The following is a 25,359-nucleotide window of genomic DNA, read 5'->3' on the forward strand; positions in this document are numbered from 1 at the left end:
CTGAAACAGATGTCAGTGACTTTCCTGAGAGATAATTTTCTGTCACTATTCCTATTGCAAAATGAAGATAACATTTGTTCACCTTATAAAGATGCCTGGGTTCTTAAACTAGTAATGAGCTCTGAGACTCTTAAATGAAAGAAAGAAGCTGGAAGTCTTAGGTGCTATAACAAAGATTATTAGCACTAGGAATGTGTTAAATTTGCAGTTATTTTATTCATCCTTGCACTAAAGTTTTTATCTGAGGAAAACTATTTTCGTGACATTTGTAAATCGTGGAATTTTGGCTATGTTTTGAACTTATTAATTCTGGTATAAATATTATGGTATGGACCAAAGTGTATCATAGCAATGAGACCTTTCTTATTCTTTACTCATATCCTGTTTAAAGCATATTAAACGGTATGTTAAACTTTACTATGTAGACTAGATATTCTAATTATAAATGAGACCCTGCTCATCTCAGATGAAATCATGTGCTAACTATTGCTAAGGTGATGTCAAACCTGTTATACATGAGATAATGATGGATTCTAGGAAAGGAATAATTGTGTTGACCACTGTATGAGATTTTCCTGACATTTAAACAAAATTGTCATAGTATAAGTCTGCTGTTTGAGAATACATAAAAAATATTGACTATTAATTAGGCTACATGATTCAGCATAAAGTTTCCTGGCATCTAGACTACAGGACTTTAGGGAATCTCAGTCTTTGGGAGATTCTTCCCTCATCTATTTCCTTGTTTCAGCAGCAGAAAGCTCATAAAATCTCCTTGGACATATTAGCAAACACTGAAGGAACCACTTACGGAAAACTGTGGAGAAACACTATGGTTTCTGCCATTTACATCGTTAACATCCTATACTTTAAGTCAGACTTGCTCTGCTTTTCTCTATCCACTTTTCAAAACAGCAATCATGATTTCACTGCCAGGAGCTATAAAATAGCACAATTAATTTTTCTTTGCTAGAATTGTTGTCCTATGCTGCACTCTACGGGGTCTTCTCACACTTTGTATCTGCATAGTCTCAGTTTATAGGCTTCTAATTGTGAAAGGATTTCCTCTTCTAAGGAAGAAACATTATCTGAGCTCACCAAGAGGAGAGGGAAAGGGATAGAAATGAGGAGAACCGAAGGTCTGTCTGTGCATCACGGCACCCATGAAATGCAGTTGGGTGGATCCTGTTGCTGCTGTTTGTCAATGCCATGTCTACTCCAGGTCAAAGCTGTCAAGTATTTGGCTGTCAACATGACTCTTTGCTTTCCTGTGGCTTGTTACTTGAAAATGACAGACCAAACAAGGCATTACTGCAAGCAGCACTCACAACTGTGAAATGTTGGTGTGTTGTGCTACCAAGAATACTTCAAAAAGCAGCAGCAGAACCTGGAGTCACTTACCAGTGATTCTTCCTCCAAAGGCCTTCGTCTAAAATTCACGTGGTGATGTCAGGGCTTTAAACAGTGTTCTTTTTCAGCTGAAGTATTAGCAGATGGAAATGATAAGGACATTTAGACTTCAAGGTTGATTTTTTCCCATTCTGTGAAATGAAAAGATGTAGCCATATGCGTAACGATGAGAGAAATTATCACTAATAATTTCAGAAAGCAAATGTGTGAGGACATCATGTGAAAGTGAGGGTGGCAGTAGACTGAAAGCAAGATTAGAGGATAAAATGTTGAATATAAAAGGTTTAATTCCTTGTCATATGTCTGTCTTTTCCATGTTGCTGGCCAGGGTAAGCTACATGAAATAGAGACCATAAAAAATAGGGCACTTCAATTATTAACTTCCCATTCTGGAGTGTTGCAATAGCCAAAACTGCAATTACAATATTAACACATTTGAAAAAAACCCCTTATGCTGAAATATCTCTTCACAACTTTTATTTTCTAAGATATACTGGTGGTAGGATGATATAAGAAAAAAAATACAACTGCAGACATTGAAATTCAGTGATATTTTAATCTGAATTCCATTGATAATTTAATCTGAATAACACAGTCAGAAATTATATCATCTGCAGAAACCTTCAAAGATATGATTCTGGCATGCTGAAGTAAGCCAACTGGATTGTTAAATGTTAATTTTTAAATAATATGATGTTTCACATTTGTAGACTTTTTAGTTTGTTTCTTTTTTTATTTGGTATTGAAGAAATATATACCCCTATGATTACTTTTATAAATACGTATCTGCAAGTAAGAATATGATAAATAAATGAATTCGAAATTATCTAAAGCAGGGTACAGTTCTAAAATACCTTTCAAATTCTTGCTTCTTTTCTTACTTGTTATTTTTTAAGTTCAGTGTTGACCCTCTTCTCTCATATCTGCTTTTGGATTTGGAAAACATGGAGAGAGAGTATAAGAAGATGCTGTGTTTTGGGTAAAACCACAACATTTTTCACATATATTTGTCACTTCGTCTCTTCAAAACAGCATTCAATGCATGGTGAATAATGTTAGGGCAGTGAACCATTGAAAGCCTTCCTTGTGATGGAGACAGCTTTTCCTAACAGTATATTAGATTCATTCTGACACAAAAGAAGAAAAAGCAATTTTATTGTCCTTTATTCTCACACATCACGGTGATACAAAAATATTTGTGAGAGAGTTGTCACAGGCATATTTCCTTTTTTGATGGCAAGATGAAGTAATAACCACAGTAATTTAATAAATAGTGATACACAGTATTCTGATCTACAGCTCAGTTAACAGCAACATATAGATAGACAATAGGGAATTTTTAGACAAGCAGGTTGAAGATCAGGGAACTGTACTCAGTCCATAGGTTGAACTAGAGGGAAGAGAGAGTAGACAGCAGAGAAATGGCTAGGCAGAAATAAAACCAAGGAAATTTTTTAGGACACTCAGCTGGGATAATTGCTATAGACATGTGAGAGCAGCCTTCTTCGACACAGCGTGGTTGTAAACAGTTTTGAAGCCAGAAACATTATGTTCCTGACAGTGATGTAACTGGAAAGTTTCTATGCCATATTTTTTAGAGCTGCAAATCTGAGTACAGAGGTCTTCAAATAAGTGCTGTGTGAGAGAAAGAGTTGTTTTGTATTAGCACTTTTGTGAAATGAAAGTTTGCCCCACAGGCAAAATGTAATTGGCATCTTTCATATAACCAGGACCACTCTTTCTCTGGCTAGCACAATCCATCATGCCTGCTATTGATCATTCTTTAAAACAAGGAGTAGCAGTAGCAATCCAATGTCCTACCTTCCAACATCTAGGAGACAAACTGATGGCTTGATGAAATTAAAGCACAATTTAGGCCTATATTCTGGCAGAGACTCACTGGTTTGGCAGTGCATTCCCTTTGTTCCTGCAAAAATGCATGTAAATTTTACTACTCTAAGCAGCTAACATGTTTAACTTAGATGGCTGGGGTTCTGAGCAACCTAGTCTAGTGAAAGGTGTCCCTGCCCATGGCAGGAAGGTTAGAGCTATGTGATCTTTAAGGTCCTTTCCAACATAAATCACTCTGATTCTATGAAACATTGCTAAAGGACCAATTCATATGGTGTTTCATCATTCTTCAGTTGCTACTCCTCTCATCATATCCCTAGGAAAGCTCAAGAGAATTTTTAGTAACTCAAGTAATAACTAAGATTTTTTCATAAAGATAGATGATGGAAGTTTGCTTGGTATCTCTGTGTTGACATCTTCAGATCAAAAGGGAAACATATTTTTATGTAGTATTTTTAGGAGGCAATACAAAATAGTACAATCTTCGCTTCTTTGTTCTTTGATGGAAAGGAACAAAAGGATAAGAATTTCTGGAAAAAATGGTGCTTCTCAATCAAGGAGATATTTATTGCATGCTAGAAAAAAAAAAAACAAACAAACAAAACCCAAACACTACAATTTACTGCATTTTTAATGCCACTGAAATAAAGGTAGAGGATGTAAAATGTTCCCATTTGTTTATGCCAATAAAAAGCTGAAAATGCTAGGAGAATTACCTTCAAAGTCTTTGTCAATTTTAAGAGACTTTATGAAAGCAATATGTCATCATTTTGGTACTGAGACATCTATTTCATGCTGCAAAAAGTCAATTGTCATAAATGGGAATCTGCATGTGAATTCACACCCTCCTGACACTGAGCAAGGTCTGATTTTTTATCTCCTAACCTCCTGTTTTTCAACGAGTTTTATAACTGTGGAATTCAGATCATTCAGCTTACTTGTCCTAACCAAAACTAATTTTATATTTCTATGTAGTCATAACAGAAATAAACAAGACTATGACTTAATTAAATAAATGTCATGGAAGAGATCTGGCATTACATGTTTAAGGAAGGTCAGATTTATAATTGAAATTTATTAGATAATTTTAATAGTTTCAAGGGACTGAAGCAGTCTTCATAATCAGTATAATTTCAACTTAAGAAACAATAAACTGAGGCCTACCAGGGGAGTAATTCCAACTGGCAAATATTACAGATACTTGCTTTATGCATTCTATGAGATTCTTTATTAATATACAGGCTTCACCTGAATAATTTCTAAAAAAACCCTCATATTATTTCTGTCAGGAATTGTCACTTTAACAGTTAAACCTTGCCAGCAGTTTAATCCTATTTAATTCATGTAGCAGAGACAATGTCTCCTGCTTCCTGCCTTGAAAATGCTATCCCTCTTCATTGGGATTTTCAGAAAAGAGTTCATTTACAGGGCAGAGAGGGAAGCATTAACTTCTGCAGGTTTCAAACATTTTGCATGGTCATGCCAAAAGTAAATAAGGAATATTGATATTGTCTCCTAAGGTCCTGGGAGTTAAAAGAGAATTATATTACAAAACCCTAATGCAAATCAGGCTTCATACAGATTGCTGTAATGGAGAAATACTATATTACTGCAGCTGAAGACATGTTCCACAAATGAATGTAGCACATGAAATACAAATCAATTTTCCATCTCCTCTTAAATCCTAGAAGCTTGAGAGTATTTCAGAAATCAATCTAGGATCAGCTCTCTCTCTCTGGAGAGAATTATTTCCTATCAGGGGAACACTGAACTCTAATAGAAGGTGAAAAGGATATAATACTGTCGTTCTCCCTGATTTATGGTTTTATCATTAAATAAAACAGACAACAGTGTAGGATTACTGGCACTTCTATATTGCAGTTTTCATCATGCTACCAGCAGAGGCTTGGCCAGAGAGATGCTCAGGCAGCCCTGAGGTGTTGCCCTGACTCTGAGTGGAAGAAAACTGAATACAGATCTGAGGGATAGTGTGGGCCTCTGGCTGCATGTGATGCCTCTCATTGTCCACAAAATCCTCTGCAAGTTGCCCCGACCTGATACATTTAGAGAGATGTTGCATTTTGACTAAGAGCCCCTGAGGAAGTGACTGCAAGCTGCTGTGCAGCCTGTTACATCTGCATCCCCACCCTGGGACTGCAATCAACAGCCCACAGGCTGCCCCAACCTGCAGAGCACTCAGGCCCTTAAATGATGGGAATGGCTTCAAATGGCACAGGATGGGTTTAGATTGGCTCTTAGGAAGACATTCCTTACTGTGACCTGGTGAGACACTGGAAAAGGTTGCCCAGAGAAGGTGTGGATTCCTCATATCCCCGGAAGTGTTCAAGGCCAGGTTAAATGGGGCTTTGAGAAACACGGTCTAGTGGAAGGTGTCCCTACTTATGGCATCAGGGTTGGAACTAGAGGATATTTAAAGGTCCTTCCAACCTGAGCCATTCTATGCTTCTATGATTCTGTGAAAACCATGTTCAGGCTTGTTGTGGTCTCTGTCATGCCATGCTTAGAAACTTAGAGGTCCTGTACAGAGGTAAGCAGATAATTTTTGCACATGAAAACTGCCCAAATATTTATGATGCATGTAATTTTAACTTTTAAAGCATATGTACTCTGCAGAATTTTCCATTCTTATGAGTAATCACCTGGCTTTAAAAAGCAGACAGTTCTGAGTAATAAACACAACTTCACCATGTAATACAAAATAAATACATCCATTTACAATTGAAATAAATATAATAATTTTAGGTAATATAAACTGAAGGGTTTTGAATTTATGATAGACATAATTAAGAAAAAGAAACACCAAGAAGATGCTCAAAAAAATAACACTGGTACATTTAAAAGCTTCCTATTTTCATAGAGTGTTTTACACCTCATTTTAAAGACACCTGCTGTGATATTTAGTTTAAATTATTGTATGGTAAACATGGATATGTGAATGTGAGCTGGGCTATCTTATTTTGATCTCAGAGCCAGTGAAAAGGTCTTGATATGCCATTAAATTATTGTATATGTAATAGAAGTATTGTTTTCATAATGAAGACTGAGTACTATAAGGAATTTTTTTTAATACTAAGAGAAAATAAAGCCAAATATTCAGTTTTTAAATATAATTTTATGGATAATTCAATAAAATAAAGGAGTAAAGAATTTCATAAATGTAGAGAGAGAATATAACAAATCAGATAAGGAATCAGATAATTTTTGTTCAAAAGAACAAAAATTCCACCTGAGGTTTTTTTCCCCCAGGTTATACATTGAGGAATAACAGAAGAAAATAAAGTTCTCTTAGAATTTCTACTGTCAATTTGATACCTTTAGCACTAGCTTTCAAAAATAAAACTTTACTGAAGCTCAAACTGGACATTGATGATACCAGACTTACATAGGAGATCATAATCCTGCAATGTTTCATGTACGAGACAACAGAAATGTGTAATTATCACTATTGTCTGGATCTAAGACTGAAAAGATTTTCTGAGTTTACTCATCACATATAATCAGCTCTGCAATATCATTAAAGTATTTAAAACTGTATTCTTTTGATGTCAAAAAAAGTGGTCTTACACAAAAAAAAGAGTGCAAATATAAAAAGATTTTAGAACACACTGTAAATACTGACACAAACCAATAATATTTTCAGAAAAATCTTATGACTAACTATGCATAGAGATTTTCAGATGTTGTAATGTCACAATAATACCTAAACTGAATAAAAAAAAAAACTCTTAAGAAAAAAATTTGCTACAATTATTTTGCATTGTTCATGTATCTAGAACGTACTGTATCTAGAAAATACTTCCCTTATCTCCTGGTGAACTTTGAGTAAATCAAGCAGGGTGTTTTAGGACTCAGGTTTTGACTGGCACTTGAAGTTCCCATCTGGATTGCTGTTGGGGAAAAAAAATTAACCACCTATATTTTTTTTTAAAGTAAGCACTGTTTTCCTTACACTGCAATTTTTTGTGTTTTCTTGGTTGTGTTCCAAAACCTGATGGGCCATAACTTGCTTTGATGTACCAGCTGGATCCAAGTTGTTAAGTTTTACAAGACATAGACTTGGCAACTCTATTTGCTGCGAATGAAAACATTAAAATGGGCAGGTTTCTTCTGTGATCATTTGCACTTTCTGTAAACACATTAATAAAGGAAAAATCTGTCTAATAAGTTATTATTTCCACAGGGAATAACTTTATGAACTTCAAGTCAGTTCAAAACTTTAACTACAGAGTACAGAGTAAGAAATCTATTATGTGGCTCGTTTGCTGGTATTGATTTGGGCTTGAGACATCTTCTCACCCACTCTAGTGCACCTCTACTATATGTTATTTATGCTAATCTATAGTTTCTGCTTCTCTGAGTCCCATTCCATTCTCCAAATTTCCTGTTTTCAAAGATTAAAATAGGCTTTTCATGATGAATTGAGACTACTATATATATCTTTCTGGAGGAGGATTTACTCCTGTTGTGTCAGTCTATAAGAAAGGCATAAAAACCCCCAAATTGCTAAGTAGACAGAAAGGGGACTTAGAGCTGGAAGTCAAAGCAGGGTTGGTGTAACTCAGGAATTTGTTGCTGGAAATAGTAACCTATGCTACCCTGGTGTGTGGGGATTGTACTCCACTTGTTCTGCTGTGAGACTTGCCATAATTTTAAGTACATGGAACGATGAGGCTTCCTTAAAGTGGAGCCTCAACAGCTAATAAAAGCACACTGTTTAGAACTCATCAAAAATGGTGTAGGATTTTAAAATTCATAGTTCTCGAAAAAACAAGAATGCAAAAAAAAAAATCATCAAAGCACACTAAAATTCCATTAGCTTTTTTCCTATTACTATTCTGCAAATATTAAACACCTTTCTGTTACGATCTCACAGGTTGCAGAGGTCTGTCTGCACAAAAAAATAAAGCAGGGCTAGCTTTGAGATGGCCCCACAGTTATGGTCTGTGTTTTATCACGGCTGCAGTGTGCTATGGCTGCTTTCTCAGTCCTTTACAGCTCTGGCTGCTGTCAGGTGGCACTGGGCCCAAACAGAGTTTGGCACCAATGGCATATGAGAAGGACCAGCCACACTGGCAGCTGTGATGCTGCCCACTTCTTCTGGGGGACAAGAGAACATGGATATGTGAATGTGAGCTAGGCAATGTTATTTTGATCTCAGAGCCAGTGAAAAGGGCTTGATTTGCCATGCACATTGCCCCAGGGACCAGTGAATGATCTCCATCTTCACACAGGAGAGATCTGTTGGTTTCTCAAATGCTAATAAAGCCTTTCTAATTGATTAGTGAAAATAAAACCATCTATGGTTTCATGGATCTTTTGCAGCCAGCATTAGAAGTTCTCAATGCCATTTTCTGCTTTTAATATAACTGTTAGTAGCTATGTGTTACAGACCCATAAACTGAAAATAAAATGTGACCATAGTTACAATAATGCTATCATGTAAAGATCATTTGGGAAAAAATTACTTTTCCTGGGTATTTTTATAATGTGTTGAAGATTGGAAAGGATGTATGAACCGTCTGCACTTCTCTAACATGTAAAGTTAATGCATTATTTTAGAGTCCTGGATGAAAAGGATAATGGTTGAGTCAATAAAAGTCTGAAAATTAATTTCGATTTTGAATAGAGCAGTGGCATTTCTGTCAAAAAGGAAGGATATATATTTGTATTAATGGTGCTTTAAAAAGTTATGCTATAACATAATTTATTCCATTGTTACAAATTTCTGTTTGCCAACTAAGAAAGGAACACTCTGCCAAACAGCACACTGTTTCTTTCTCCATTTAAAGCGAAAATGGTATGAACAATTACCAGATTTGGCAAAAAGGAGGAAATTACATTTAATCAAAACCTTTACATTTAGAAAACAAGTTCTTTTCTGGGGAGTGGAGGGAACAGAAGGTGTGCTGAGAAAAGGCCGTGCAGAGAATATAGCTCATGGCCTGGTGCTTATGGCTGTCATTGACTTTGTGCATGGCTGAGGTCCAGCCCCGATTATGCAGGAAACATGCAGAACGTTTCGATGGATGAGCATATGTTGAACAACTCCCAGAGAGCACCAAATGTTTTAGTGGTTGTTCCCACACAGAGATCAATTCTCCTGCTGTTGTCTAGGAAGTAAAATGTCAATTTGCTGTTGGGTAAGGTAGGGTTGATGGCACTTCACTGCTCTGGAATGAAGACACAGAAGACAAAATTATTAACGCAAGTCTTTCCTGCCATCAGTCTTATTGCTGGAGGGGCAGAATTCAGGTTTCTGGTGTTTCTAGTAACTTAAAAACATATTTGAATATTATTTATTTAGGTATTATAACAACATTTGTCAGGACAGTGACTGTGTTCTGGATTTAGTTAAGTCTGAAACGGTGGATTATTTGAAAGCATAGAAGCACTACACCATAACAGGTTATTATACAACTTTTTGGGTTTAAGAGAAAGCCACTGACTTCTTTAACAGTTGAGAAAGGCCTCTTCAGCCTCATGAAGTACATTCTCCTATTGTGACAGGCAGCAAACCTCTTCTGTCCCTATGGAATGGAAGGATTTCTCCGGAGTTCCCAGCACAGCCAGGGAGCAGGGGTTGTACAGCACACCATTGCCAGCACTGCCCAACTTGTTCAGCTGCAGGCTGAGCTGGCAGGGGCAGAGCCAGCTGTTTGCTGCATCTGGTGATTAATCCTCATCTGAGATTCAGGGACATTTCAAACATGTCAGGAAACCTTTTCCATTCACTCTACAAACTCAGGTAAACAATTTACTCCTAATATCCCAGAGGATACAGAATTTCAGAGACAGTAGATGCAGGATCCTTTTAGTTAATAGAACCATAATACCACACTTTCCCCTCACTTGGATATAATTTAATATTATCATTATTCCGACAAGTTTAGCTACAATATTTCTTAAACATCTTGGAGAACAGGAATCTTGGAACAATGTGATCAATGCTTGCATTACATTATTGCAGCAGGAACACAGCGTTACAGCGTGCAGCTGGGTTGATGGATTACTGCAGTCATTCAATCACTTTCTGTCTTTCCTAGTACACCAGAATAAGCTCACACATTAGACTTCAGAAGGTTTTGCAGTCCACATTTTCATCCCTATTCTAAAACCATGTAATACATAATATTTAAATTTCTATTGAAATTTTTTAAAAATTTAATTAAATCATTGCATCACTCAACTTGTATCATACCATGACTCCACAAGAAAGCACAGACACATAATTTTAGTTGTGAAGAAAAATCTTTCATAGTCAATTGACGTCCTTATGAAGTGATGCTGTCATTACTGCATGGCCTATATTGCTGCTTTTGCTCACATATAGTGTATTTCTGAGTCCTCCTCAGCTTTCCACAGTAAAATAAAAGGAGACAGCTCTTCTAGTCAAACATACCCACATTCTAGTCTATATCCATCTGAGTAGCCCTTGACTGCAAGTGTTCAAATTATAATTCTATTTTTCTGAACAACCAGAGTTCTAAGTAGTTTTATTATATATCCTCCAGCGCCTCTCATTATTGTTTCCTCTTACAGCAAGGTACTTCTGAAAACTTCTCATGGCTTTCTGTACATTTTAATATCTTTCAAAATTGTCCTATAAAACTTTGCAAGTCAATCTATAGTAGTTTAATCCTGTTTTGCTAACTGATGTTGAGTGTAAAAATCAGTACATGGTAAAGAAAAAACTTGTCTTTTAAGTAATGTTTTTCTATACTTACACAAACACACTCTCACACACAAAGTATAGCTCCAAAAGCTTTTTTTCCACATTTCTCATTCTCTTTGTATGAGTAAGAACTTTGTATGAGCAAGAGTGAGATGGGAGTTTTGTGGAGATAAAGGTATATTTTGTTACATTTAGGTTCAGATGCACTCACTGATCCTTATGCTCTTCATCAAGCCTCTTGATACCAGCGCCTTATATTACGCTAAAAGCAGTCTGAGATTGCATGGGACATGCTGGCTGCTGGAGATGATGTACATTTCCAATATATTTTTAGTTCTAGCAAGCCTTTCTTTCTGTCTTCCTCCCTACAACAAAATCCTGTTATTTTGGCCTGAACTGCTATAGTCCTTTGACCCATGAGTTACCAGATTTTTATATCTTTAGCACTTTTCTTCCATTTTAGTGTCATGCCTTTGATCAGGTAGCTTTGATGTGTATAGGAAGAAGCTTGAATTTTTGTATCATTTTGTTATGATCTTTTCTACTTGCATGAAGCAACACAGGCTTTTAAAATTCAATATAAATATATTACATGAATAATTTTCAGTGATAAGTTTCAGTGTTAAGTTTATTATTTAATAGTCCTAAATCTAAATGTTTAGAACAGAGAATATGGAGCTTCTGTCTTAAAAAAGCAAAGCAAACAGTGAGCTATACTCTATGATATTCCCATTCAACAAAAAACCTGTCATATCAGTTTCTCCTGGTAAAAAATCTTTTGTATTATAACTTTTCTAGCTTGAATAAAAAGTTACGCAATTAGCAGAATATTTTCATATTTAAACTCCTCAGTTTTTCTGGCTTGATTTTTTTAAGGGCACAAAAGCTTTCTAGATGTATGATCATGATGTACATAAATTATTTGATATACATCACATTAATACACTATATTAGTTTGATATGCTCAAACTAATAGCTGAGATGGTTACTGCATCAAGATCTTAATTGGAAGCTAACCTTGAGAAAAATCTATCTTGAAAATATTATAGGGTCAACATACTTTTTGCCAAATCAAACAAATACACCAATTAAATAGTGCTTCGGAAAATTGTGCTGTAAAAATAAAAGTATATAACAAGAAAGGACTATTTTTTGAGCTCTAGCATCTCCTTTCTACTGTGTGAAAATTAGTTAGGAGTAAAAAATAAGTCTTTCCTTGCCTCGTCTCTCCCACAGGGCACCATCTAAGGAAAATGGTTAAATCTTCGGCAGCCAAATATATCTTTTCCTATGGGTGAAATGTTTTATTATGGGAAGTCAAGCCTGAAGAAATGGCAATTAAGGAGGACTTTGAGTTATACTGTGCATTAGTTCTAAAGCAAAATGAAGCTATTTTTTTCCCTTTAGGATCAGCTTTGAGAGGGGGATACCAGTAACAGTAAAAGCTTTTTCACAAAGTAGTGATAGTACTCTTTAGTCAGCCCTTTTTATGTGACCCTTACCCAATGCTCATGTTTAGAAACTACTTCTTGTAGATATATAAGAAAATGTAACTGACTTAGCCAGGAGTCTTTTTTTTGTTTTCTCTACCATCCCGAATTGCTGAATTTAAACACAAAAGAAATTGTTTCTACATGACTCAGATCAGTTTGGAAAGAAATATCTAGTAGTACAGCAAAGACACAGAAAGTTTTCCAGCTTCCAAAAAAAATTACATGGAAAACTGAATCTGACTTTTCTATCACCTGTGTGGACACAAAGGCAAACTACAATGCTGAGTTTTGAAGGATTAAACTGCATCTTGCTGAGAGAATTGGCAGAACTGAAACAGGAAGTTAGTTCTTCCATATAGACAAAAAATGTGAACAAATGAAAGAGTGGAAAGAAAATTCATAAATAAAATATATCTTTATTATTACTTTTGTGCCAGTGTTGTACCCAAGAATCTGTATTTTTTTCCCCTGAACGGTTATGGTGGTCTTCTATTGAAAAGTACTGTGAAAGTGAAGTCTCTTTAAGAACATATTTTCATTCTGTGAGCAGTATTTTCATATATAAATAATTACAGAGCAGTCACATTTATAGTTTCTGTTCATATTTCTTAATGAAAGATATTTTAAACCAAATTTTAAATAGTTTCCCCATAGCCATCCAGTTTGCAAGGTTTTTCCCTGATGCATTAAAAGACTTTCATGGAACATGTAGGTAATATTTTCTCTTTTCCCTCTCACATAGGCTGGAACACAGATTGATGCAAACTGTGAGAATTTAAATGAGTCAGATTAATAAAAATGGAATGTTTACTCCATTACCATTGAAGATCTTGGTGATTTTTAGCTCCGAGCTATCTTGAATGTGCCAAGTTATATGTCTAGTCCTCATTCTCGTTGAAGTGCTGGTTATATTCCAAAAACACTCCTTCATTTTCTCATATGTTTGAACACTTTTTTAAAATTTAACCCAGAATATGCAAAAAAGCATGTCTGTTAAAAACATAGCTAAGATCTGACTACTGAGATGCCTCTGCCCGAATTAAGGCACAAAGGAGACCATATGCCAAAGTCAATAGTGTGGATTTTATTTAACAGTAAATGTGATGTTGAGAGAAAGAAAGAAATAGAAAAGAAAGTGAAGAGAGAGATCAAGCAGAAGACAGTCACCACCCACGGATTCAGCGACATCCTGTTGGTCCTTCTTCACCCTGGGCTTCTTGGTGGTGAGGGTCCTGATGTCATTCAGGACTTTTCACCAGTTACACATTTTAGCAAATGAAAGAATGAATGTTCATTGGTTACACCATTCTCTAATGCTAATTAGAGCACGTGCTCAGTCTCTCTTCTTTTGAGTCAGTGGTTTCTTGGGTCATTGGGCTGGGAGATGGTGATTGCAATCTGCCCCTGACAGAACTGGATTTTGGCCAGTCCAAGCTGACTTCAGCGCAGCTGATAAGCTGGCTTCTCTCATCGCCCATAAATTCCTCATTCTTTGTGTTCATTTTCAATCATACATTCTCCCAAAGCTATGTTAACCTCCCCCTATGTCTGAGGTAACATCTAGAGAACAGTACCCCTTTATCTCACCTACAGTCCGTGTTCCAGGTATGCACAGAGGAATATTTAAGGGGCATTCAGTGGTCATTGGTGGCCGCAGATGTCATCTGTCCCATAACTTGTGGTGTTCTTTCTTTGTCCATCATTCTGTACATGGTAAATAAAGGCACACAAAGATGGGTAGAATTGGAGATTCTTTGGCCTGGAGAAGAGAAGGCTCTGGTGTGACCTTATTGTGGCCTTTCGGGACATGAGGGGAGCCTAGACAAAATATGAAGAGGGATGGTTTGCGAAGGCATGTAGTGATTGAACAGGGGTAATTGGCTTAAAATTGAAAGAGATTAGACTTAGATTGGATATTAAAAAGAAGTTCATTGTTGTGAGGTTGGCAAGGCTAGAACAGGTGGTCTGGAGAAGTTGTGGACTCCCCATCTCTTGAAGTGTTCAAGGCCAGGTTGGATGGGGCTCTAAGCACCCTGGTATAGGGTAAGACATGGCAGGCAACGTCAGGGGAGTTGAAAGCAGGAGATTTTTAAGGTACTTTCCAACCCAAACTGGTCTATGATTCTATGAGCACTTATGAATGGCTGTTTCTTTTTATTAACAGAACAGAAATGCACGGGATGGTTTTTTGAAAGCAATTTTACTTTGCTAACAATACACTAGGTAAAATTTCCCATGGTTTTCAATGAAACTATGTCGTTCTTTTACTCTTTCATTAATTAGTATTATGAATGACAGTACTGGAAACAGCTCATCACCATAGAGAAGAATATCAAATTTGACCTCTTTGGAACAGTTCACTAGATTGCTGCATAGCCAGGCTTGTATTGAATAGTTCATGTAGTCCTGGTACACTGGTTTATAAGAAATCACAACAACAGAATAATGGTCGAAAGAGGCACAGAAGTCAGGGGTAAGGGACTGAAACTTAACCTGGGAAGAGGAGGAAGGGGAAAGCACTTTTAGTTTAGTTTTTTATTTCTCATCATCTTACACTGTTATTAATTACCCACCAGCTGAACTCCCCCAAGTCAAATCTGTTTTGCCCACGAAACTAACTGGTAAGAAATCACCATGTTCCTAGCTTTATTCTGAAGCTCTTTAATCTTTTTTCTCCCTCTGTTCCATGGAGGAGCATCTCAGTGGGCAACTGGCAGCCAGCCATGGCTAACCCACAGCACTGCAAAAAGAGAATATGATCCATGATTATTTATATGTAATTACCTTCAAGCTTTCATGGGGCATTTAATTTGTAAAACAAATTATTTTTCCATTAGATGCAGTAAAAGCATTTAAACTTCTTATTTCTCAACCCAATTTTAAACAAGACACCTTAAAATATATTAATAGGAATAATGGTGCAGAATTAGTACACAGTAAAGAAAGAAGAAAATATGAGATTATTTATATGTTTATATTATGTAAAAAAATTGATTAATTTCTTTGTTGCTTGTAAAGGGGAATTTTTCAAAATACATGTCTATAGATTAAAACAGTGTTTTCTAAGGTCAAACACCTAAAAGCTTAATATTTTTTCTAATTCTAAGTTGTTAGAGAATTTCCATGTCACTACTTCCTCCACACAGGAGTCTTCTTGTTTAGTTTTCTAAGAGAGAGATGCACGATTTCATCAAGTTCTAGTCAATGCCCATAGGACATTAAGAAACAACTAAGAGTCTCCAGAAATATGCTGCCATTTCAAAACTGTCAAACCTGTGCTTCTTAAATTCTACTTGTGGATGCCAATAAAGTCATGCAAAAAGAAGCTTGGTTATACATTGCCTTTTAAATCCATTTGTATTTTTATTGATTATCTAACTGGAAGAAAAGCATTAATTTGTTAACAGAAATAGCATTTTGTTCTGTTAAGATGATTAGTAAATCCAATTTTATCTTCTGATGTGTTCACTGATTGATGGTATGCTAAAATTTCACTTTAAACTCTCTCACAAAGATAAACCCCAAAGCTTAAACAGTAAATAACAGGGTTTTATTTGTCCTGTTCTTATCTACATTTTCTTCCTTTCAAATGTTAATAGCCTTAAGAATTATTTTATTCAATCTTAGCATAAGCAGTCATTCATGGCCCTTTTCTAATTATGATCAATAGATTCCTGAAATGGCATTGCCTGGAAAATATTCTATTCATGATTAAAGGAGGCAATTGAATCACATTTGCAGTCTTACACAGTTATATTTGTTGAATATATTTAGAATATCCTTTGAAATTATTATTGGGTTTTAGGCCATTTTGATTTAGACTGTTCAAAATTATGAATAGACCTTTTCTGATTTCAGTTGACTAAAATTGCCTGTCTTCTTCCTGAAGTCACATGATAAAAGGTCTGTAATAGTAAAAGACATCCAAGAATCTTCATGTTTTCTGAGAAATAATATGCTTACTGGCCTATTTTACATGCAGCATTTAAAGTTTCTTTCCATTAAAATGGGGAAAATAGACTCAGATAATTCTGAGAAAACTTTTTAGTTGAGAAAGTTGTGGAGACAGGCGGTTGGGGAATTCATGGGTAGAGATTTCAGTAGTATTCTCTAACTGTTAATCAAGTCAGCAGTGCAATAAGTGCACATTATTTTGGCCTGTATCTTGAAAAGTATTTCAAAGTACTCTAGAGGGAGATTGATATATCCCTCAGAAAAGCAGTGCTTAATTTGGGAAGGAGGAAATCAACATGGCACAGACAATATTTTGTGAACATAGGTTCACAAAATTGAAGTCCTACATGACTAATTTGATATATTTCTATGATAAAGTCATCTGCCTATGTGTGAAGGATATAGCTTGTCTGGGTTTTACTAAGGCTGCTAATTCTGTGCCTCACAGCATCTTTCTGGACAAGTTGTCCAACTGTGGGATGAATGTTTTTGGGGTGTGCTGTGTGATCAGCTGGCTGAAGAGCAGAGCTCAAAGGTTTGTACTGAATGGGGCTACATCTGTCTGCCAATTGACCACCACTAGTGCTCTTCAGGTCTCAATTTTAGGGTCTGTTTTGTTTGACATACTTATCAAAATATATCGGTATATTTATTAACTATCAGGATGCAGGAGCTGAATACACCATCAACAGGTTTGCTACTGATACCAAGCTGGGAGCTGCTGTTGATGGCACAGTATGCCTTGCAGAAGGATCTAGACAGATTGGAGCACTAGGTAATGATTAACGGGATGAAATGCAACAAGAACAAATGTCATATTCTGCTCCAAGGGTGGAGTAATTTCAGGCACTGTAATAATCTGGGAGAGGAATGGCTGGAGAGCAGTCTTGGAGGAAGGATCCTGGAGACGCTGCTCTGCAGCAGGCTCAGTGTGAGTCAGCAGAGTGCCCTGGAAGTCCTGAGGGAAAATCCCATCCTGGGATGGCTGAAACAGTGCCATCAGCCAGTCAAATGAAGTGATTGTCGTGCTCTATTCAGTTTTGGTGTGGCCTCACCTTGAGCGCTTTGTGCAATACTGCGCCCCACAATATAAGAAGGATAAAAAGATCCTTGAATGAATCCAGAGAAGGACAAAAAAGCAGGTGAAAGGGCTGGAGGCAATGTCCTTGAAGGAGCAGCTAGGGATTTTAGGCTTGAATAGCTTGGAGAAAAAGAGGTTGAGGGGCAGCCTCATCACCCTCTGCAGCTTCCTGAGGAGGAAAAGTGGAGAGGGAACTGCTGAACCATTCTCTCCAGCGTCCAGTAACAGCATGCATAGCAATGGTTCAAAGTTGTGCCAAGGGAGGTTTAGAATGGACATTAGGAAGCATTTCTTTGCAGAGAGTGTGGTTAAACACTGGAAAAGGCTTCCTAGAGATCAGTGCTCCAAAGCTGTCAGTGTTTAAGAGGCATTTAGACAATACCCTTTACAACAAGCTTTAGCTTTGGTCAGCTCTGTAGTGGTCAGGCAGTTGGAGTAGATGGTCACTCTTCCAGCTGAGCTATTTTGGTTTATTTTATTCCAAACACAGGGTTACCCACTGTTTCCATATCAACTAATATGGGACCACAAGACCACGTAAATCATTCTTTTTTTCCTATCTTTCTGCACATGTAACAATATTAAATAATACACACGTTTATGGTATCAAACAAGGTTTAATTGAGCATTATGAAAATTTTTTCCATGACATTCTATCACTGTGTTTACAATAAGTTTGCAAAATTGACCACATAAAAGATTCATGCTATTTATTACCTTACAAAGGAAAATAGGAACGACTATTTTTTCCACTGTTTTAGGCACCATTCATCTCAAAAGATGAACAGCTCAATTGTTTCCTACCAGATTTAAGGTTAGTTTTCTTGGTTTTCCCATAATTATGCTTGGTGACCTTGAGCAAACCACTCCTGCACAAATGTGTGTATCTTCACTTCCCACATGGAAAATGTGAAGAGGAATGGTGGGAACATTGGTATATAGCAAATATCATAGGTGTATATTTAAGATCAGGAAATATTCTAGTATTATTATGGAAAGGTCATAAATTAGCATTCTCACACATTCTCAACTGCAGCCAGGGTAATCATACATCATCTTATTTTGACTCACTTTCAAGTGACTAATTTATGCGTTTACTTCTTCATAGAAGCCTCTGAAGCTCTCTGCATATATAAAGATGAAATAAATATTTTATTTAGGTAATGTAAGTAGCTGAGTTTTCTCTGTCTCAGGCAATAGGGAGAAATCATGAAAAGTTAAGGCATCTTGTGTGATCTATAAGAGGCAAGAAAGAAAACTTTAAAAGTGCTATTCAGAAGGTGCCTGAAAGTAAAATATGATCAATAAGTGATCAGAAAGATATGTGCAGGATAAATGTCAATATTAACTACCCCAAAAGAGACTAAAATTTTCTCATGAGAAAGAAAAGATACTGTACTGACATACTGAAATATAAATTGTAAAACTAGCATCATGTGGTGATATTTTATTGTCACCATGACTTTTAGACCAGCCGGGTGTGTTCCATCTGCTGGGGCTGTATAATACAGTGAACACATATGAAAGGGTTTATGATAGAGTTAAAAAAGAGCAGCAGAAAGTAGCTCCTGGTTTGATTTCCCTCAATATCCATGTTGCACTACCAAGCTGTTAGCACAGAAGTGTTCTCCAGCACCAATTGGTTTTCTTTCAGATTTAGAAATAGAGACAGAAAAGACAGAATTCCAATTTCCCCAGTAATCCCTAATATATTTTGACTTGATTTTTAGGCACAGTTATTACTGAGAACTGAAAAAAATACTCTGGAGCTTATAGGTATTTTGGTCAGTGCTGAAACCATACTTTAAAATAGCTGTATTTCTAATGGTCTGTCAAAGGGAAAAAAAGAGAAAGATCTTATCTCTGAAGTTAATCTAAATGATACAAGCTTTTATCAGTAAGCTGCTGTGTTGCCATTCTTTCTAGTGCTTCAGTATAACCCTAGAAGTACATGTGGCTGCTGCAGCACTTAAAAATAAATAATTACGCACTTTCCATTTCTATTGTTCACATCAACATTTTCAATGCAGCCATTTCACACACTGTGGCATCGTGAAGACGCTGGCATAAGAAAAGGAGATGGAGTTTTAGAGAAAGTCAGTGTGTCATTTCACAATGCATGGAACAAATCCAGAGATCTTTTGTCTAATATAAAACCTTGAATCAGTGAGCTAATAAAGGGAGGAAATTTGAATTATGAAAAAAAAGACTTATGAATCTTATTGTCAATTCTTGTAAGTATTACATATTTAAATTCCATTTAAAAATAAATTGTCTCACAGCATCTCTGTACCTTGTTGACAAAGTTGTAAATCAGCTACTGGCAGCAAAGACAGAATTCCCTCATTGTATATCCCTTAGCCTGTACTGAGGGGTAGTGCCTGAAATTAGTTCAGCATTACAAACATGAAAGAGGGTTAAGAATATATAAAGGTTATCAAAACACAGATACTTCTGCTCTCACATCCCATCTCCAGCAGCAGCCTAAAGCTCAGAGAGGGTCATAAGAACATTTTGTTCCCAGCTTCAAAGCATCTGCAGCTCAGAGAATTCCTGGGAAAAATGCAATTCCTGTGTAAGAAATAATCTTTAAGACTTCTCACTTTTTGTGTGTTGTCCTAGGCTGCAAAAGAAATCAAGAGCTCTAACAACCCCCTCTTGGAAAGGAAATAGCTTTAAATAGAACTAGAGCCCTAAGATATGTTTTCAGTTTATAGGGATATAAGGAGTGAAACAAATATATTCCTGAGCAATTACAGCAAGCCTTGTGAAATAGAATCTGCATATATCCATTATCAATTACACATGGCAAACAAAATTATAATTTATGTCTCCCTTGATGGCTGAAAGTTGTTGTTGTTTTTATAAATTGTAAATTTTCTAAAATCCTCAAAATCTGATTTTCCAGTTTATCTTATTTATGTTACTTCCTCCATGATATTTACAATTCTTTTTCATGGACAATTAATAAAGTAAAATTTAAGTTAAAATGCGATATGTAGACAATAAGGTAAATTTGAGATGCATTTATTTTGTTATGTGGTGAGTATAAGAAACACATAGGGAAAGGATTTTTTTTTAATCTAAATGTGTATGTGATAATTTTTGGGTATTTAAAATAATTTTTCCTTCTTTTTTCTAGTGAAAGAAAGTGTAATAGACATTTCACTCTGGTAGAACTGGGGGTCCTGTGATACAGATATTTTTTCCACTATGTTATGAAAGTAAAACACACAACCAAAGCAAGAAACAAACCACTGACTTCCATTTCAGACTCAACGTCTTCCCAGGACTGAATGTGAACCTGTCATAGATCATGAACATTTTAAAGTCTTTTTTCCCAAAGGTAAAATATAGAGCATTTTAATTAAAGTTCACCTTTTGCTTCAGAAGAGAGCAGTTAGAACAACTGGAAAGAAAGGAAAATGGCCAACATGACTTCTAGAAATGTGCACCCTGACTCTAGCATGTTTTCCTTGGTTCCTATAAAAAAATCAGGAATGCATAGAAACAATGCACACAGTATTCCTATACATATCTGACATGCACTTTTTTGATGAAACTTTCTTGTATGTCTTTATGAGCAGTGTTGGCGTCTCCTCTTTGCTGTTAGCCTCGTTGCTGCAGGGGTTTTTGGTGATCTCCCATATCTTCACTCACTGTCATGGTAGAATCTCCAACAACAGACAAGGAACTTTGTCTGGTCCCAAATCCTGCGTTCACTTCCTTCCGCCTCTTTACTCTGGAATGGAATTTTTAAAAAGGTGTGACCACAACACGAAACACAAAAGTCAGTTCAAGTTTAAACAGTTGCAGCTCAAGTTTCTTCTAAGAAAAAGATTTCAATAGGAGACATTAGAATTTAGATGAGAAAATCTTTCTGTATTGTACACATTGGATACTTTTTTAGCTGATTCCTTAATAAGAAATGAAAAAGCATAGGGTTTCAGAGCAATTACTTGGAATTGTCTTTCACAGAGAGAAGTGAGCTACACTTTTGATGACTAGGAGCCATTATTTATTGATTGGCAGTTCCGAACTTCAGTCCTATTGCTATTCAAGATACATTTAAAGCACTTACTTTCAACTCATATATCTTTTTGGCAAGAAAGGAAAGTGGGAAATAGTGTAAAAGATCAAACAGGTCTCAAACTCCTCATTTGACAGAACTCTAGCCACTAGTTTGGCATAATGTCTTCATATTAAATTAATAAAAATAAGGAGATAGTATAAGCACTATAAAATTTATAATTGAAACATAACTATGATAAAAGTATGTCAGTTTTTATAAGTTTTGAGTTGATAAGTCGCATTCCTAATAACAATGTGCAGCAGAGCAAGAACATCCACTCAAGCTGGGTGCCAGAAACTGGCTATTACACTGGGGAATTTAGAGGACAGTGAACAGACAGTAGCCTTGCACAAAACAGCACACATTTATCAAAATTTATGATCTTAAGTACACCCAAAGTAGCTACATTACAAGCTGACTTGAGAAGACTTTATGTAAAAGTGAGGAAATCATGTCAGATCTAAACTGCTTCTGTATGTTACTAGTTTTTATCTCATCCATGACTAATTAATTGTGCTTTAAGCTTAGGGGCATACATCTCCAATTTCCTCCATATCATCTTGGCACTTTCATTCAAATCCTACCATGGTGCAATTACTCTGTTACTTGTCCCTTTATGTGTCTTGAACGGGTTTTCAGAAAAGAGAATTCATGAACACATTGTGTACTCTTGATTTTTGGACCCCAACAGTCTTGTGAACAAAGTCTGAATAAAATGTCAAAGAACCTGAGACTTTTTACCAAAATGTGGAGATTTTTTGCCACTGTAATGGTACCCAGTTGCAATTGTAATGCATTTGTAAATCTATTCCCTGACAGTGTGGACAGGTCAGTCATGCCACTGTGCACACACATCTAATCTAATCTTCCTACTATTTATAAAACAACAATGTTCTTAGAGAAAACAGCGTCAGATGTCAAAAGCATTTAAGCTGCCAAAGTGTAAAAGCCTTTGAGCTGGCATAGCAGTGTAATTCTTTATAGTGTCAGGGACACCATGATGCTCCTGTCTACTGATTAACATCCCCACTAATTATTCCAGATAGAGACTGATTGCCAAGCCCTGCATCAGTAAGAATCAATAACCTGGCAAGTTCTTCACCCTGCTGGATACACAAGACTAGGTTGTGCAGCAACTTGGTCGCTGGTATTGAATTTTACTGGAATCCTTTTGAAAGAGATGGCTGTTTCCTTTTTAATTACTTTTACTTAATGATTTCCAATAATGACTTTGCCTTATAAAAAATTCCAGATAAGTTATATGAACAACTCCTTATTGAAATACTTGTGCAAAATTACTCAGTTCTATCCTTTCCCATTCAAGTGCTAATCAAATATATATTAATGTAAATTAGAAATAGAATTCCTAAAACTAGCAACTGAAAAAGGTTTAAATTAAATTTAAAGAAAAAAACCTAAAATATATGAAAAATTATTAGGTGTAACTGATGGCTATGGACTTAAATTACTTGATTTCCTGAGAATACACATGGTAAATTTTCAGGACAATCAAAATATTCCTTATTTAAACATTTCAGAAACAATTAGTCTGGCATTGCTAGATATAATGTAAGGTTACTGACATTATAAAAAAGTTAGAAGACTTTTATTATGCCTTCTATTTCATATTTAAACTAATGCAGCTGCACATATAATGAGCTGCTACCAGAACTGCTCTGTGAATATTAGAGTGGCAAGTTTTAAATGTTCAGACAAAAGTATTCACAATTGCCAGAAATTACTAAATCTTAGTTAAAAACCTGATCTGTAATGTCTTATAAGACTTAAGAATGGCTATTGACCAGCTAATGTACAACAATGTCCTTTATTTCCACATTGGTTTAAACACCTCCAGTAAGAAGCCCTGAGATCACTTTAATGAAGGGAATTTGTGCCACAATATAACAGGAGTAAGTCACATGTATGTCAAAAGGATTTGGCCCAGTTGCTCTTCTCTGCTACATGATATATTTCCTCTGACTATTTCTGGACTTGTGTGACTTCAATGTGTGCATTCCATGTGATGGAAGCAATGAACAACCTATTTAAATGCGAACGTTTATGAAGATTGGGCCATAAATTCCTTTGGTATTCTGTATCAGCCAAACTAGAAAACACGTGGTGTTCAGCAAATTATGTCACAAGAAGTTTTGTTTTATTTCTCAGCTGGAAGGGCACTAGGAGCAAAGTGAAATGGGAAACTTTTCTGCCAGCTGGAGCTCGTTGAGGTTCCTTGGGTCAGTAGGGAAGAAGCCAGTTGCATGAGTGCTCAAGTAAGAAAAAGGACAAGAGAAAATGACCTTAAGTTGTGCCAGTGGAGGTTTAGATTGGATATTAGGAAAAATTTCTTTAGTAAAAGGGTTGTCAAGCACTGGAACCAGCTGCCCAGGGAAGTAGTTGTGTCATCATTCCTGGGGGTGTTCAAAAGATGTGTGGATATGATGCTTAGGGACATAGTTTAGTGGTGCTGCATTAACTGGTGAACTTAATGATCTTGAAGGTCTTTTCCAACCGAAAGGATTCTATAATTCTATGATTCTATGGTTGTACCATTCTGGTTGTGCAAAGCCTGGTGAGCTCTGCAGCTGTTGCTGTTGCTTTAGCCATCTGTTTGGCCAGCACTGACATTGAGTTGAAACCCATCTGCGTGTGAAACACACAACTGTATTTCAAATTACTTCCAGACAGGGACTAAGTCTATGGAAAGCTTAAAAATAAAAGAAATAAGGAACAGCTCTTGAAGAAAGTTTTAAAAATGGGGTATAAATTAATAAGCAAAATGATGTGCATGGGTTTCAAACTCCAGATAAATAAGCAAAACATTTTAAAGCCTTTTTCCTAACAGCAGACAAACAGAAAATGCTATCAAAGTCAGCTAACAAAATTGTGAAAAGACACAAACATATAAAAAGGCAGCATACCATATGTCCACCAATATCTGGTGCAACAGAAATATTAAGAAAGTCATTAAGATAGTGTCCCCATTGTACCCAGGTATACAATAACATATGGTACATTTCCTGCTTCACTGTGCATTTCCTTGCTTTTGTTGTTTAGCACCAGTATTTTAGAGCTCAATTAATATAGTTTGTGCATGCATTTCTCCACAGAATATTTTAAAAAATTTCACTGCTGTTTCAATTAATCTTTTTTTTAGTGAAAGTGCACAGTAAGTATCAATGGAAGGTAGGATTCTTTCCAAACCTTGAATAGATGGAAGAGCTAGATAGAACTACTTTAAGGTAGCTACACATGATACTTAAATTGTTATTGTCATCTTATTTAATCCTCACACAATTTGCTGTAATGATTCTACAGAGAGACATTACAAGGTTGCTGTTTGTTTTAATCAAGGATGACTTCCCAAGGACAGATGTGTGCTTTTCTCAGGACTACAGATTAGAGGCAAAATCGTAAGGGATTAGTGTAGCAGCATGAATGAAAATACAGCAAGAAATATAAGGTTACTATATTCTGATAAATATCCACCTGTACATGTGGAGAAGAGAGGGAAATGAAGATGTACAAAATATTTTTCTCCTTTTAGGACACTGATTCTTGAAAAACTAAAGTTTAAGGAATTTATGGATTTCCAAAAACACAATGACAGTTCTTTGTAAAACACATTGTCTCTCTTTTTGGTATTTACAGATTCCATAGGCCTCTTAGATTAGCTGAATTTTGCCATGCTAGCTCAATCCTATCAAGATTCCTGAATTCTCTTAACTATGTCATGTGCTTTTCTAAAAGGCATATACTGCATCATGAGCTTGACATAGAAAAATGACATAAGAATGAAATTAGC

General features: G+C 36.1%; 1 protein-coding gene across 1 annotated transcript in view; it reads right to left on the bottom strand.

The window, feature by feature from the left end:
- Positions 1 to 21,134: 21,134 nt before the first annotated feature.
- The window catches only part of CCDC102B (coiled-coil domain containing 102B), a 123,422-nt gene continuing 119,197 nt past the window's right edge, over positions 21,135 to 25,359 (bottom strand). The window contains 1 exon segment of the mRNA XM_058040767.1: positions 21,135 to 21,222. Coding sequence (XP_057896750.1) covers positions 21,135 to 21,222 — 88 coding nt within the window.

This window comes from Melospiza georgiana, chromosome 1 (assembly GCF_028018845.1).
Source record: "Melospiza georgiana isolate bMelGeo1 chromosome 1, bMelGeo1.pri, whole genome shotgun sequence".
Taxonomy (NCBI): Eukaryota; Metazoa; Chordata; class Aves; order Passeriformes; family Passerellidae; genus Melospiza; species Melospiza georgiana.